At 41.7% G+C, this 12,892-nt stretch overlaps 2 protein-coding genes across 3 annotated transcripts; one reads left to right on the plus strand and one right to left on the minus strand.

Moving 5' to 3' along the window:
• The first annotated feature begins 297 nt into the window (after positions 1-297).
• Positions 298-5,527, plus strand: LOC121695802 (testis-specific serine/threonine-protein kinase 5-like). Its single transcript, XM_042076924.1, has 8 exons — positions 298-1,185; positions 1,333-1,440; positions 1,962-2,164; positions 2,675-2,730; positions 2,917-3,049; positions 3,400-3,515; positions 4,587-4,769; positions 4,954-5,527. Exons 1-8 carry the CDS (start codon positions 985-987, stop codon positions 5,412-5,414), a joined length of 1,461 nt encoding a protein of 486 aa, XP_041932858.1. The 5' UTR covers positions 298-984; the 3' UTR covers positions 5,415-5,527.
• On the minus strand, positions 5,483-12,873 carry hgh1 (HGH1 homolog (S. cerevisiae)). 2 transcript variants are annotated; one of them, XM_042076926.1, is made up of 7 exons: positions 12,646-12,873; positions 10,593-11,225; positions 9,363-9,463; positions 9,052-9,150; positions 7,213-7,304; positions 6,861-6,983; positions 5,483-5,880 (listed from the first exon to the last, which is right to left on the minus strand). In XM_042076926.1, the coding sequence occupies exons 2-7, from the start codon at positions 11,132-11,134 to the stop codon at positions 5,674-5,676; spliced, it is 1,164 nt and encodes a 387-aa protein (XP_041932860.1). In that variant the 5' UTR covers positions 11,135-11,225; positions 12,646-12,873; the 3' UTR covers positions 5,483-5,673. The 2 variants fall into 2 exon arrangements, with proteins under 2 accessions (XP_041932860.1, XP_041932859.1); XM_042076925.1 differs by having other exon boundaries at positions 10,593-11,189; positions 12,646-12,872.
• Positions 12,874-12,892: the final 19 nt, after the last annotated feature.

A 12,892-nucleotide genomic window follows, 5' to 3' on the forward strand; every position in this document is an offset into this window, starting at 1 on the left:
GACCAGGTAACTGTGGCCATGCTCTGATCGTGGAAAATGTGATCCCCAGAGATCACTGCTTTACTTGAGGGTTTTAAGATTAAGTATACCTGTCAGTTTCCCGTTTAAGTGCTCCAACGTTGACGCTGACCGCCATACACTAACAGAAATGGCCATTTTCGCCCCCGTGTCTAGGCCAAGGAAAATAGGAGGCAGAGAGAGAGTGATGGCATGCCGCGAACTCCTACCTTTTCACCGCCCACGCTTCCCTTTTGTACTCAGAATTACATCTTGCCGCAAACCACGGCTTGGTGGTTTCTTATCACGCAAAAGTCTGGTCTGAGTGCCACATGATTGTTTTTACTATGATATTCTGTAACCACACACGGAAGCTCTGTCTTATACATCATATAGATTTGAGATCTAATGGGGAAATTTAATCTGTACTTGGACGTTTGCAGATGTAATTAAATCTAATAACCGCAATATATCACAACCGGTCAATTTCCTTTTCTTGCAAACAGCCTGGCTCTAAAAATATGAAATTATGAATTTTTCCAGCCCTCGTCCAGTAGGAGGTGACAAAGTACGAGTAGTATTTCACCGTATTCAATTGGGCCAGTGTCATGGTTAAAATAATTTAGACACATTATATCGGTAGGCTATACTAAACTTACTGTCATAACCATATTTGATTTTTAAGGCCTAATCGAAAGAAAATTTGCAAGCAAAGTTATTTTCGATGCCGCGTTTTATACTGTTCCATTCTACTCCTTGATCAGGTTCTGATTATGAACGCCCAACAGAACCGTACGTCACGAAATCAAGGGCCTACATTCTAAAATCGCTTGTTGATTCTGTGGAGACCAGCTTTAACATTACATCGTTTAAAACATTTGATCAATGATTTAGGCTACATTAGATGTAAAGGAAAAGGACATTGACCTTTGGCCTGAGGCCTGCTATGCGTAAATATTAAGCAGTGATGTGCGGAATAATTTAAATATGCGGAGTTCAAAGGTGAGGGAAACAAAACCGTCCTTGCTGGAGAAAGCCTACGAGTGCAGAAAGAATGGTTATCTTCTTTCCTCAAAGAGAATCGGGACGGGTGCCTTCTCCAAAGTTTACTTGGGATATGCAACTCCAAGCAAGATTTGTCAAAACTATAAGCTTTCCAATGACCTCAGAAGCAAAAAACACAACATGGTAAAGCACATGAGACTGGTGTACTACAGTATTATTTTTCATGCTTTCATGATGATATTTATTTGTTTACTCTCAAGGTTAAAAGTAATGCTTATATGTTAGGCCCTATCTGTAAGATGACAAACATTTATTTCATTATTCTTCAAGGTGGCTATCAAGATAATCTCCATAAACCAGTCACTGCCTGAGTACTCCAAAAAGTTTCTTCACAGAGAAATCCATGCATTGAATGCTACATACCAACATCCCAGTGTGGTAAGTCACTGAGTGACACTCATGACTTGGTAGCTGATGATCATGTTGTTTGTGGCTATTCCGTCCACAGTTGTCACATATGAATCACTTTTAAAGATTTAAAGGACTTTGGGGGTTTTCAGTAGCCTACCCATTCCACTTTCCTTTTCTCCCACATGAAAAGTGTCTGTCAGCAAAAACTCAGCTGCGTGCCATGTGTTGTGTCACTGTATGCTGTCCCTCTGTTGTGGGACCAGATAGCTGCTGATTCTTGTCCTGATCTGAGCCAGTTGTTCCATCAGTTTGTACAGATGTGTGGGTATGATCACCACTGACTTGGATGTAGTTTCCGCAGGGGGAGAATACGGCTGTTCTCTCATCTGAACTAAAACTTGACAGCGTACACCACAGCATCCAACCCCTGTCATACAGTACACATTGTGGTTTAACAGTAAACACCGTCTGCATCCAGCTGCATTCCATTTCCACACAAGTCTTCTACCCACCCCCCCTCCCCCTCCCCCCCTCCTGTGTCCTTTCAGATCCAGCTGTATGACATGTTCCACACACTGACGCGAGTGTATCTGGTGCTGGAGCTGGCCCTGCGCGGAGACCTTCTGGAGCACATCAACGCCGTGTCCCAGAGCAAGGGCACCCCCGGCCTGTCGGAGGAGGAGGCATGCGGCATCTTCCAGCAGATTGTCAGCGCTGTCAAGCACTGCCACAGTAACCACATTGTGCACAGGTACCGTCCCATGCTTTGGGATGATGACGGCGTCTCTATCCTGACATTATTTGTCCAACAGAAATTAGCCTACTATTGATACTAGAATCTTACTAGTGATGGTGCAACGTCCACAGGAAGTTAAATTTGAATTTGAATTACAGGAAGTGGAATTACATTCTTGCCAATTCAAATAAATTCCACAGTCAGACAACAGAAAGAATGTGTTGAATCTCACATACATTCAGTGTTGGGAAGGTTACTTTGGAAATGTACCGTAATTGTTTACTATTACCCATTACCCAAGTTCCCAATATAAATGTGGTTTGGATTACTGTAAAGCTTCATTATTAAACGCTACACTACACATTTAATTTCAATTCTATATCCTTTAATTGTAGTTCTAGATCCTGTTTTTGACCTCAATTCAAATTCAAATTGTAATTTAGGAGTCATTCACAATTCAATTCTGAATTTTGCACAACCATGATCTTAATAGACACACTTTGAAATCTCTTTCATCCCCTGCAGAGACCTGAAATGTGAAAATATACTTCTGGATGAGGGAGGCTTTGTCAAACTGACAGGTGGATATACATCTAATTATCTTGTTCTATGCTTTGCATTTGTCAGGAAGAGGTTTGATGCTGAGTGTTGAGAGTCTGGTACAGTAGTATCTCTGTTAATAAATGTTTAATAAACTTAATGACTTAACTACTCTGAGCCAGCCAACACATACAGATCTTGCATCTGTTTGCCATGTGTCTTGGCAGATTTTGGCTTTGCAAACAGCTACATAGACAAGAAGGCGTTGATGAGCACATTCTGTGGCTCTGTGGCCTACACGGCTCCAGAGATTCTAATGTCCCAAAAGTACAATGGAGAGATGGCTGACCTGTGGAGCTTGTGAGTGGACTCGCTGAATTTCACTCTGGCTCTGAATACAAATTCCTCCATTAACATTTAATGATTCAATCTCAGTTTCTACTTGTAGATCAACTTCATTAAGAGACCTTCAATGTAATTTGTTAAAAGGGGATTCACAACAATTGTCCATTGTATGATGTAGTCAGTAAGTTGATATGTTGTTATGAGTTAAGAACTCTAACCTACAGCTTGTCATGACATTGTAATTAATTAGTACATTGTATTAATTAGTCATTAATTACATGCATCTGTATATTCTGAAGCACATTGTTTGATCCAGCGTATGGTTTCATCCCATTCTTTTTTGCCCCCAATGTGTTCACCTTCAGAGGGGTGATTCTGTATGCAATGGTAACCGGGAAGCTACCGTACCAAGAGAAGAACCCCAGGAAACTGGTTCAGCTGTTCAGGAAGGAGTTGCCTTTCCACACACCTGTCTCCTCAGGTAACCTCACTGATGTGACACCTAACCATTAGTCATCAAACAGACATGTGCAAAGCAAGTGAATGAATTTAAATGAATGAAGTGCTTTTTAGAGTTTGAGGAAGTATTCTACCAAACCATATGCACAGTAGATTATAAGGCTAACATGATATCACATTGCTATGTGATGTTTTATTAACTGATTTGCTGTTGGTGGCTTTGTGCCATAAGAGAAAATAGGGATCGCTACTGTTACTAATATCTACTTCGGCATCAGAGACAGTGGTTGTCTCCCTTCTGTTTGATTAGGTCTTAACGTCTTCCAACCATATTATTACCACATTATGCCTGTTTCTGCTCTTAGTCCTAATTCCTTCACTGGGTCTTTACTGGGCCATGGTGCGTTGTATCTTTTCCCCAATGCTATATACGGTCTGTAGGATAAGTAATAGGATACCCATCTCTTCCTTGGAGGAGAGCATATAGAGCACTACTCCACTATTGGCAGATACATTGTAGAATGCTGCTGTTATGCTGTGCTGCTGTTATTCATCAAATGTTTGGCTTTAAAATTGAAACGGCAGCTTTTCTTTTTGTAAACCCTGATGCTAGGCCTACTCTTTGAGCCAATACATTCTTTGCTGGCCTCACCCTTGTCAATATTTTCAACTTGTGGCTTCACGGAATTTGCCCAAGATGTTCATATTCAAACTAGAGCATCAAAGTTGGACCCATTTTGAAACCAAAGAAGTAGGAGAGTGTAACTCATCCAACACCTGTCACACGCAGTTGTATGTCGATATGCAACATTACAAGTTTTAAGCGATGTGTATCGCATAACTAACTGCTGTTTGTGGTCGCTCAGCTGACCTTCATGATTGACCTTATTTTTTTCTGCTCACCGCTAACTACAATTGCTTTACCATGACATCTTGCATGAGAAACAAGTTTGTGTAGTGAATTGTGTACATCATTGTCTTTTTTTTTTTGTTTTTGAAAATTGAACTCGGCACATCACCATCACATGTACACCTGAGTACATATTGAATATGACAACAAAGGTTAAGATCTTTGACCTCATCCTCTCTGCAGCCTGTCAGGATCTGATCGTGAGACTGCTGCAGTGGCACCCCTCAACCCGGCTGCCTCTTGACCAGATCAGCCGGCACCCGTGGATGTCTCCCCCTTCCACAACTGACCTTCCGTGGAAGCTGCGTGTAACAAAGAGCGACATCACAGACAGGAGCAAGACTCCAGAGAACAAGTTCCGGAATGGTGAGGTCTTAGGGCTTTTTCTCCTCTAGAGCTCCAAAAAATATAGCGTGCTAGGCTGCATTAGACACCTCATATCCCTCTTTCAGACCTGTCACATGTAATGTGAGGCAAGAAACAATACCGTGATGACAAGTGCTTTGCCTGAGTCTGCCAAACTGCATGGAAAATTGTGTTTCTTTCCTAGCGTCTCCCACGGCCAAGACAGGCCGCACTAGTCAGTCGGGACCTGGCACACCGATCCCCGGGACCACGCCTTTCACGCGGAGCAACACCACCCTTGCCGAGGGGCCCCCGAGGGTCCCGGGCGGCCGCAGTCTGGGGGCCAGCAGCGCAGACAGCCGTCGGACCCTGCCGAAGAGAGAGGACCGGAAAGAGGAGCCGGCGGCCAGCATGGAAAGCCCCTACCGTCTCCTAAAGAGGCCCACAGTGGACCAGGTCAGCAACCCCAACCAGCTCTTCTTCGCCCGGCCTCGGCCGCCCATGATGCCCAAGCCCTTCCACAACCTGCCCAACTTCCGCAAGCCCGGCCACATGCCTCCCCACGAGCTTGGCAATCACAAGCAGCTGTACAAGCCATCAGAGAGGCTGCCCCAGAGCACAAGGCCGCCCCGAACTCCCATGAAAATCCCCACTACGGGATTCTAGGGCCTGCCCTCGAAACAGACATGCCTTTGTGACTGTAGAGTGAGCAGAGACATTGAGAGGACTCCAGATACAAGAGGACAGTTTGTATTTAGAAAATACATTATTTTACTTAACCTCTGGTTTCCGGTCTGCCGTTACATACCATTAAAAGTGTCCATGATGTGTCATCTTTAGACAAACGAATATTCCACAGTTCATCAAAACAACTGTTATCATAGTTTGTCATACTTTGTCATACAACTGATTCTTGATGCAATATTTAGGATAAATTCGATCTCTGCGGTCCTTCTGAAGCTTCGCTTTTGGGCTTGTTCTTTTCTGCCTCTGCTTTAAGTTCCTGATGCTCTTTTTCAATCTGCTCTTGTTCCTTGGCATCCAGTTCCTCGAATTTCTTCTCCACGTCTTCAGGGATCTCCACCTCCATCAGGTTCTCCATCCCACTCTCTGGTTCATCGCCAATAAGCACCTATTAAATATAAAAATAAGCAAACATTACACTAAGACACACAAAGGTAAAATGCTGGCTGATCCAGATTCAAGGGAAAAAACAATATACAAAATTTAATTGGATGTAATTTAGGATTTGAGACAGAGGATTAACTTACAGTATATTGCTTATAATGAAGCCAGTGTACTTTGATGATATTCCAGTCAATATATAGCAAGCAGAACGGGTGGAACTTTTTCTTTCAAGACGACCAAATTACAAAACTCGGCAACATGGAAAAGTAAGTAAGTATTCCAGTAATATAATGGAGGTTATGGGCTTGTTATTCACAATATTTCAGCATATTAAAGATCCTATTAGTCCTAGATAAATATTAAGATTCAAATTTGAGCTTGCAGATTTACAGTTTTATGGCCCCGATTTAAACGGCTGGGTGAGGTTTGTCGAGTGAGGCTCTGCCGCTGGACCATGGTTCAAAAGGGATCTCCCAGATGTTATGGAGAAGATCGGAGTTTAATGTGGGACACTGTCACATCTTTTCCACTGAGTCGCTCTCCCCCTCCACACACCCCTTGCCCCCCGCCCCCCCCCTTACATGACTGCCACCACACCACAGGGAAAGGACCAGACTTTTTCCACAAATTTAGAGCATCCATTTCTTTTTTGTTTTGCTTTTTTCTTTTCCTTCGTTCTTTCTTTTTTTTAAACCGAGACCGTAAATCTGTGTATGGTGTTTCTGGAATTCATTTGCCTGGTGTCTTACCAAGCACAACAGCTGACATGAAAACTCACATGGCTAGGCGTTTCCCTTGATGCATTGAGGTGGGATAATGATACTGGGAGTGTGCAAAAAAAAAAAAATAGCGGCAAATTGCGTTGAAATGAATAAGGCTGCTCCATCCATAAAACTTTATTTGAATTTTATGTTTTAATGCGAATGGGTGAAATTGACTACCTACAGAGGGGGGCTGTTCATTTAAACATGGATTAATTTGTACCTGGATAAGTTTCTCGATGGCTGCTTCATTTTGAGGTTCCTTCTCCCATGTGTGGTACTCCCTCATGATGGGGTAGACGTTCTTGTTCTTAAGAATCTGCCTCCCTCCCTTTGTTGCAGTCAGCTGGAACCAAAGAAGAAAAAAACAACACAGCATTTTAGTGTGTGACATGCAGACACACCTACAACCTCAGATATTTTTATGAGGTCAGTGGGTTATGTAAGGTGATGCCTTTGGTATTGAACTGACATAAACAGAGGGAGATGTTTTTATGTTGTATGTAATGACAGCAAGTGTGCTGCCAATTGTAGAATTTTAGATTTTTATTATGTATGGCAGTGAGTGGACTCACAAGCATCAGGGTTTCGACGAGCATCTTCCGAATGTCTGGATCCTCTTCTCTCCTCTTGTCCTCTGGCAGGTACTGCAAGTCTATTGGCAACCCTACAGATACACAGACGTCATGGTTTGTGTGAATGATAGGATTTTGGACATTACTGTTTGCTCCCTCTCTTTATATGTGGTGTGTGTGTGTGTGTGTGTATCAGTCCTCATAATTCGTCATTTCTGGGGGTCTGAACCAGTCCTGCAACAGTTTTGAGTGCGGACTGGTATTAAGGAGGCCCCGTGAGACCTACCATCGCTTTATTAGATTGGTTTCCCTCCAGACACTCAAGCTGCTAATTATAAAGTGTGGTTACTGTAGGCATGTTCCACACGGCCATAAAACCCAACACGAATGAAGAATTTCAAACTAGTTTATAAGACCGCAGCCTTTGAGCACTGTCCCAAGCTGGACATGGCACAAATTCACGACTTCCAGCCTTGATGACGTCCTCAACTCTTTCCATTCAACTGCAAAAATTCTGATATTACTCCCATTTTGAGTCTTGTTTTGTAACACTCAGTGTGGTGAAACACACTCAAAGTCACCTACCACTAGAACTCCAATTTGCCTCCCGTGACAAAAACAAACACTGCCCCCTACTGCGCATAAAACGGTATTCCCTGACATTTGTCATCCAACTGTCTGTTGCACACCTACAGTACATATTGCTGCCTCATGATTCAAGGTGGAAATAGCAAGACTTTCGTATTAAAAACACGTCTGCCATTGAGAACATTGATTAGCTTATTCAACTGAAATCCGTTGGGATACAATGTCCTAAGACAAATCAGTCAGAAATCGATTACTCTTTTACAGCATATTTAGCTTTATAACAGAAAATTGTTACTAGCAGGAAAGGTTTTCTTTTGTGTTCGTCAACATTTGTGCCACCAGTGGATGGTGAAAAACAATAATATTTGCTCCAAAAGCCAACCAACAGATTTAACAAACGGTATATATGTATATACTGTAGGTATAAAATATAGGTCAGGGGTATTCAATATAACTTCAGCGAGGTCCATTTACAGAAAATTTCCTCAAGCAAAGGTCCAGAGCTTCATAATGTTTAACATGTGTGTATAGATAGATAGATAGTTAAGATTGTGGTGGATCAATCATATCATATTGTCCTCATAAATCGTAAATATTCTGTGGTCTCAGTTCACTGTTGAATGGGTAGGTCTAGCCTACCCTATGCTTGCTCAAAATATATGCTTTGTCTAGTAGTGGTGCTTCAAATTGGCGTTTTTAATAATCACTACTGTCTCAGAATATAAACATGTAATAAGAGTCAGTCCAGCGTTATTAAAAGCTCTGTTCTCGCTTTCTAATTTTTTCCTCTTTAAGCAATCCATGATTTGACTTATCACTAACTTACATATTCATCTGATTGTTTCTCGTCCCGTCTCCTCTCCTCTTTCGTTTTCCCTGTTAAGCTATCAGTCTCTTCACTTTAGTAGCCCAAGGCCTAACTTCACTCACTGACTCAACTTTATCAGAATGCACAGATTTGATTGGCTGAGTAGCAGCGAGCGAGATGGTGGTATCTGAAGCTACTGAAGTTAATGCTCTTATTGTTATAGCCTACAAAACATTTAGCGCAGCTTTGAAATCTTCAGTGAAAATCTCAATAATTATGGTCCGGGTCCGGATAGGATCATATCAGGGTCCGTACCCGGACCGAGGTCCGCCTATTGAGGACCTCTGATATAAGCTAACATACTGCTACTTGGCATCTGATGCAATCTCTCTCATCAGTGCATTGTCTTCATAGTCCATCATACTCTCATTGTGTTGCTGTACCTTCGTTCTCTTCCTCAGACAGCTCTTCAGGCCCAGCCAACGGCAGCAGCAGAAAGGGCAGTATGTCCACTTCATCGCTGAGTAACCACTCATGGTGTACTGTAGATAACCAACAGAAGGGACTTGAATAATGGTGAACAACATCAACCACAGTCAAAGAACAGACTTGAACACATCCAATTCCAATAAACTACACAATAGTTAACAACTAGGCCTAAACTAAATAAGTAGGCTAATCAACTCTGTTGAGTCACATTAAGCAAACCTACTTCTAAGAAAAGCACAGTGAGATAAGGAGAAATGTATCTTACTGTAATCAAAGCAACAGTTTCTCAGTGTGCCTACGACTCCACCACGACGAACTGTTGATTCTTCATACTGAGTGTAGGGAAGCAGCCTCTGGACCACACACCTGAGGTCAAACATAGCCGACATTTCCATTAGGCCTTGATATGCTTATTATCCATACTAATAATGTCTTTATCAAATGTGTACTGACATCGACACCTCCAGGGTCACTTGAGCTGAGAACAATTCCACTTTAAATCATCAGAGTAATACAAAACTAGTGCCGCTTGAAAGGTTTGTAAACGTAATGGATATGGTCATTATTGTAACCAATATCAAAAGAACCTTATAACATGTACATTTAAAACCTCAATTTGTAATGCAAACATTTCAAATGGACACAAACAAAGAACATAATTTGTAAGATGGGTGTCACTTGCGCTTAAGCCTTTTTGGTGCTCACAGTCCAGGACCAAAGGGTCAAACTGGCCGGGCCACTTCAAAGAACATAATATATTTGATAATTCATCAAAAGTGGTTAATTTAAAGCAACATGATGGAAGAATTTATATCTATACCCCTTGGCGGCAATATTCAACACCATTTAACGGCAAGATGGTACCCCTCAAAAACCGACTAAACGGGTCATGATTCCCAATCAACAATGTTACATAGTGCAATATCAAATGTTATGAGTGCGCATTAGCAATGGCAGTGACTTCATTCTCCATATCATAAGTCAGCGTATCATCAGAATGGGTTATGTTAAGGTAAAAGAACTGCACGGTGTTGCTTTAACAAAAACAAAACTCAACAAATAAGAAAAATACTACAATCAAGCATCCTCTTATAGCAACAAATCACTGTCTCGTAACGGCATTGGGCCATTTTTGTCCACTCTTCCTTATAGAACCAAATTTAGGTCTGGATTATAACTTTACCAATTTAGTTTTTCCTCTGCCATTCTTTGTCTGCTTGAAATGCTTTAGGTCATGATCATTATGCATGACCCATTGTCAGCCCAGCTGAGGAAAACTGGAATATCTGAGATGTCTGCCATACAAATTGGTTTAAATACGGATTTACTAAAGTTATTTTGATATTTTTATGAATATAATGATCTTATCTGTAAGGTTCACAAACTTCCAAGCAGCACTGTATTTATCAGAGCTCAGAGGATGTCACGCCTCTTCCGATCAACTCCGAATGTAACAAAGAAGGACACCACTTCACCCTGTCCCAGGTCAACATACCTTTCCTTGTCCAGGATGAACTGCCTGGTTTCAGGCAGCTGAGTCAGGTTAGACAGGAGGGGGCCCAGATAATGCAGAGAGGCCGACTTGTTGAACCCCTCTGTGCAGAAGATCTCCACTATTTTGGCCAGGCCAATGTCTTGCTCCTGCAGAAACCGGAACATCTGTTTACACGTCTTCTCGTGTCGGGAGAGGTTGGTGAGGATGGTGCAGATACGGTCTGAGAGCATGTATCCTGGATCAAGCAGGTTTTGGAAAAGCGTGGGTAAAATATCTGCCTCTTTCACCAATGGCTCATGCAGTGTCTCGTCAGCTGAAAGGTTGACAAGAGCATGGTAGCAGTCCTTGGCTATGGCCAATGACTTATCCACTGTTAATGTGAGGAGCGCTTTGAGAAAGTCTGGTTTGGTCCTGAGGTAGCGGCAGCCATCCCTGTTTGCTGTGAGACCCAAGATATATTCGGTAGCCTGACTTTTAACATCAGCTCTCATCTCTAATGTCAAAAACCCCAGGAGTTCCTTGGCCTCGCTGTCATCTAGCATCTTGGCCACAATTAGGCGAGTTCTCTCAAGGCACAACTTCACACAAGATTCCCTTCTCCAAAGGAAAACAATCTTCACACAAGATTCCCTTCTGCAAAGGAAAACAATCACATATAAACACTTTCTGATGAGGCTATGATACAAGAAATATCAGTTTGATGCGACAGGGCCAATTCAACAGTTCAGGTGAGACTGCTGGGACCCAGCAGTAAACATTCTACTCAATGTGTAAACGACGTTTTCTTCTTTTTACAGAATAAAGAATGCTGATGTACACAGAGCATAATACTGTATTACATAAAGTACAATTCCTGTTAACACTGTTGGCAAAAATGGAGTATACCAAAGTGAGACACGAGATCCAGTCACATAGAAGAAGTACAATCAATATACATAGTTTATTTGGGATGTACACACAAAGCACACGGCACTTCAGAATATGCGTCTCTGACTTGACAGTTTCACCCTCCTGTTGTGTTCGTTTTATGTTTACTAGTTTTGTGTTCCCGGTCAAAATTGACTACTACATTATAACTTGTTATAAATCCATAGTAACATATTATCATCTAATGTTGTGATAGACCTTTGTATCAACCTAAGTTCTATTGGATATTACCCGTTTTGAACTTCCATTTGCTATTTATGGCCTGCAGGCCTCACTGACCTGAGCTCATGCAAGTCAGAAAGGGTAAGATACTATTGGGGAAAGGTTCCAGTGGGGGCTGGCATAGAAGCAAAGTGTGTGTGTGTGTGTGTGTGTGTGTGTACACATACAGTTAATCTGATCAATAGCTACGGTATGTGCCTGGACTCAATTTTATACACTGTCCATTTTCTCACCCATTCATTTCTAAAGGCCGGTTATTTGCCGGCATTGTTAGACAGTTGGTTTTTTAAAGTTAAATAAAACACCCAAGTGTTATGAAAATGATTCCAAATTGGGTTTGTGTGTTCATATTCCCTGTGCTAACAAAGTCATGGAGCAACACAACAAGAGGGTTCAGTACACAACAGATCATGGCAAAGGATAGATAATCATACAGTGACAGTGGCAGAGTCAGGAGACATCCAGGCTGATATCAACCCAGGCGCCTTACAATATCCATGTTTTGGAAATTAGTACAGATATCATACAGGGTCATGAAGTAGGTGCATACTTTAGTGTCAAAGTGACCTACTAATGACAAATGTAGAACATTCAACCACATATTGGAATACTGGACATAATGCTCTCCTACTTTCTCTAAACACCAAGTATTATTGAATTTCCCCTGGGGATCAATAAAGTATCTATCTATCTATCTATCTATCTATCTATCTATCTATCTAAGTAAGTTAGCTCCCATCAGCTGAGTAGACTGGGACATGCTGGCTAGATCCTCCTCTATGTCTGAAGCATAATAATGATAATGACAAAAAAGTAATTACAAAAGCTTATATTACTTTACATTCGGTTAAACTCAAAAGATATCCACATAGACTTCAACAAAAAATGAAAACATGCTGCTTACCTTGCTGTCCTCCGATCCACGCTGTGCAGAGCATGCGAAAAGTATCATTACGCAGTTCCGTGTTTTTGGAGTGACATGCGTGTTGACCAATTGAATTACACTGACTGGAACAATTTCCGCGTTGTCTCTGCTGATTTCAGATTGAAATAAAAAAAAAAATAGGAGAATGTGTGTGTTTAGCGTATTGCTGCATTCTCCCTGAAATGTTGATTTAGAACAAATCGTTGCGAATATGTACTGAAAAAAG

This window comes from Alosa sapidissima, chromosome 21, assembly GCF_018492685.1.
Source record: "Alosa sapidissima isolate fAloSap1 chromosome 21, fAloSap1.pri, whole genome shotgun sequence".
Taxonomy (NCBI): Eukaryota; Metazoa; Chordata; class Actinopteri; order Clupeiformes; family Clupeidae; genus Alosa; species Alosa sapidissima.

Bases quoted from the DNA above. Each gene is read 5' to 3' on its own strand.
- LOC121695802 (XM_042076924.1), top strand. From the start codon at position 985: ATGCGGAGTTCAAAGGTGAGGGAAACAAAACCGTCCTTGCTGGAGAAA. The intron at 1,186-1,332 runs GTAAAGCACATG...TTATTCTTCAAG, and splicing joins GAAGCAAAAAACACAACATG to GTGGCTATCAAGATAATCTC. The intron at 2,165-2,674 runs GTACCGTCCCAT...CATCCCCTGCAG, and splicing joins AGTAACCACATTGTGCACAG to AGACCTGAAATGTGAAAATA.
- hgh1 (XM_042076926.1), bottom strand. From the start codon at position 11,134: ATGCTAGATGACAGCGAGGCCAAGGAACTCCTGGGGTTTTTGACATTA. The intron at 9,151-9,362 runs GTAAGATACATT...GGTTATCTACAG, and splicing joins AAACTGTTGCTTTGATTACA to TACACCATGAGTGGTTACTC. The intron at 7,305-9,051 runs GTACAGCAACAC...GTGTATCTGTAG, and splicing joins GTCTGAGGAAGAGAACGAAG to GGTTGCCAATAGACTTGCAG.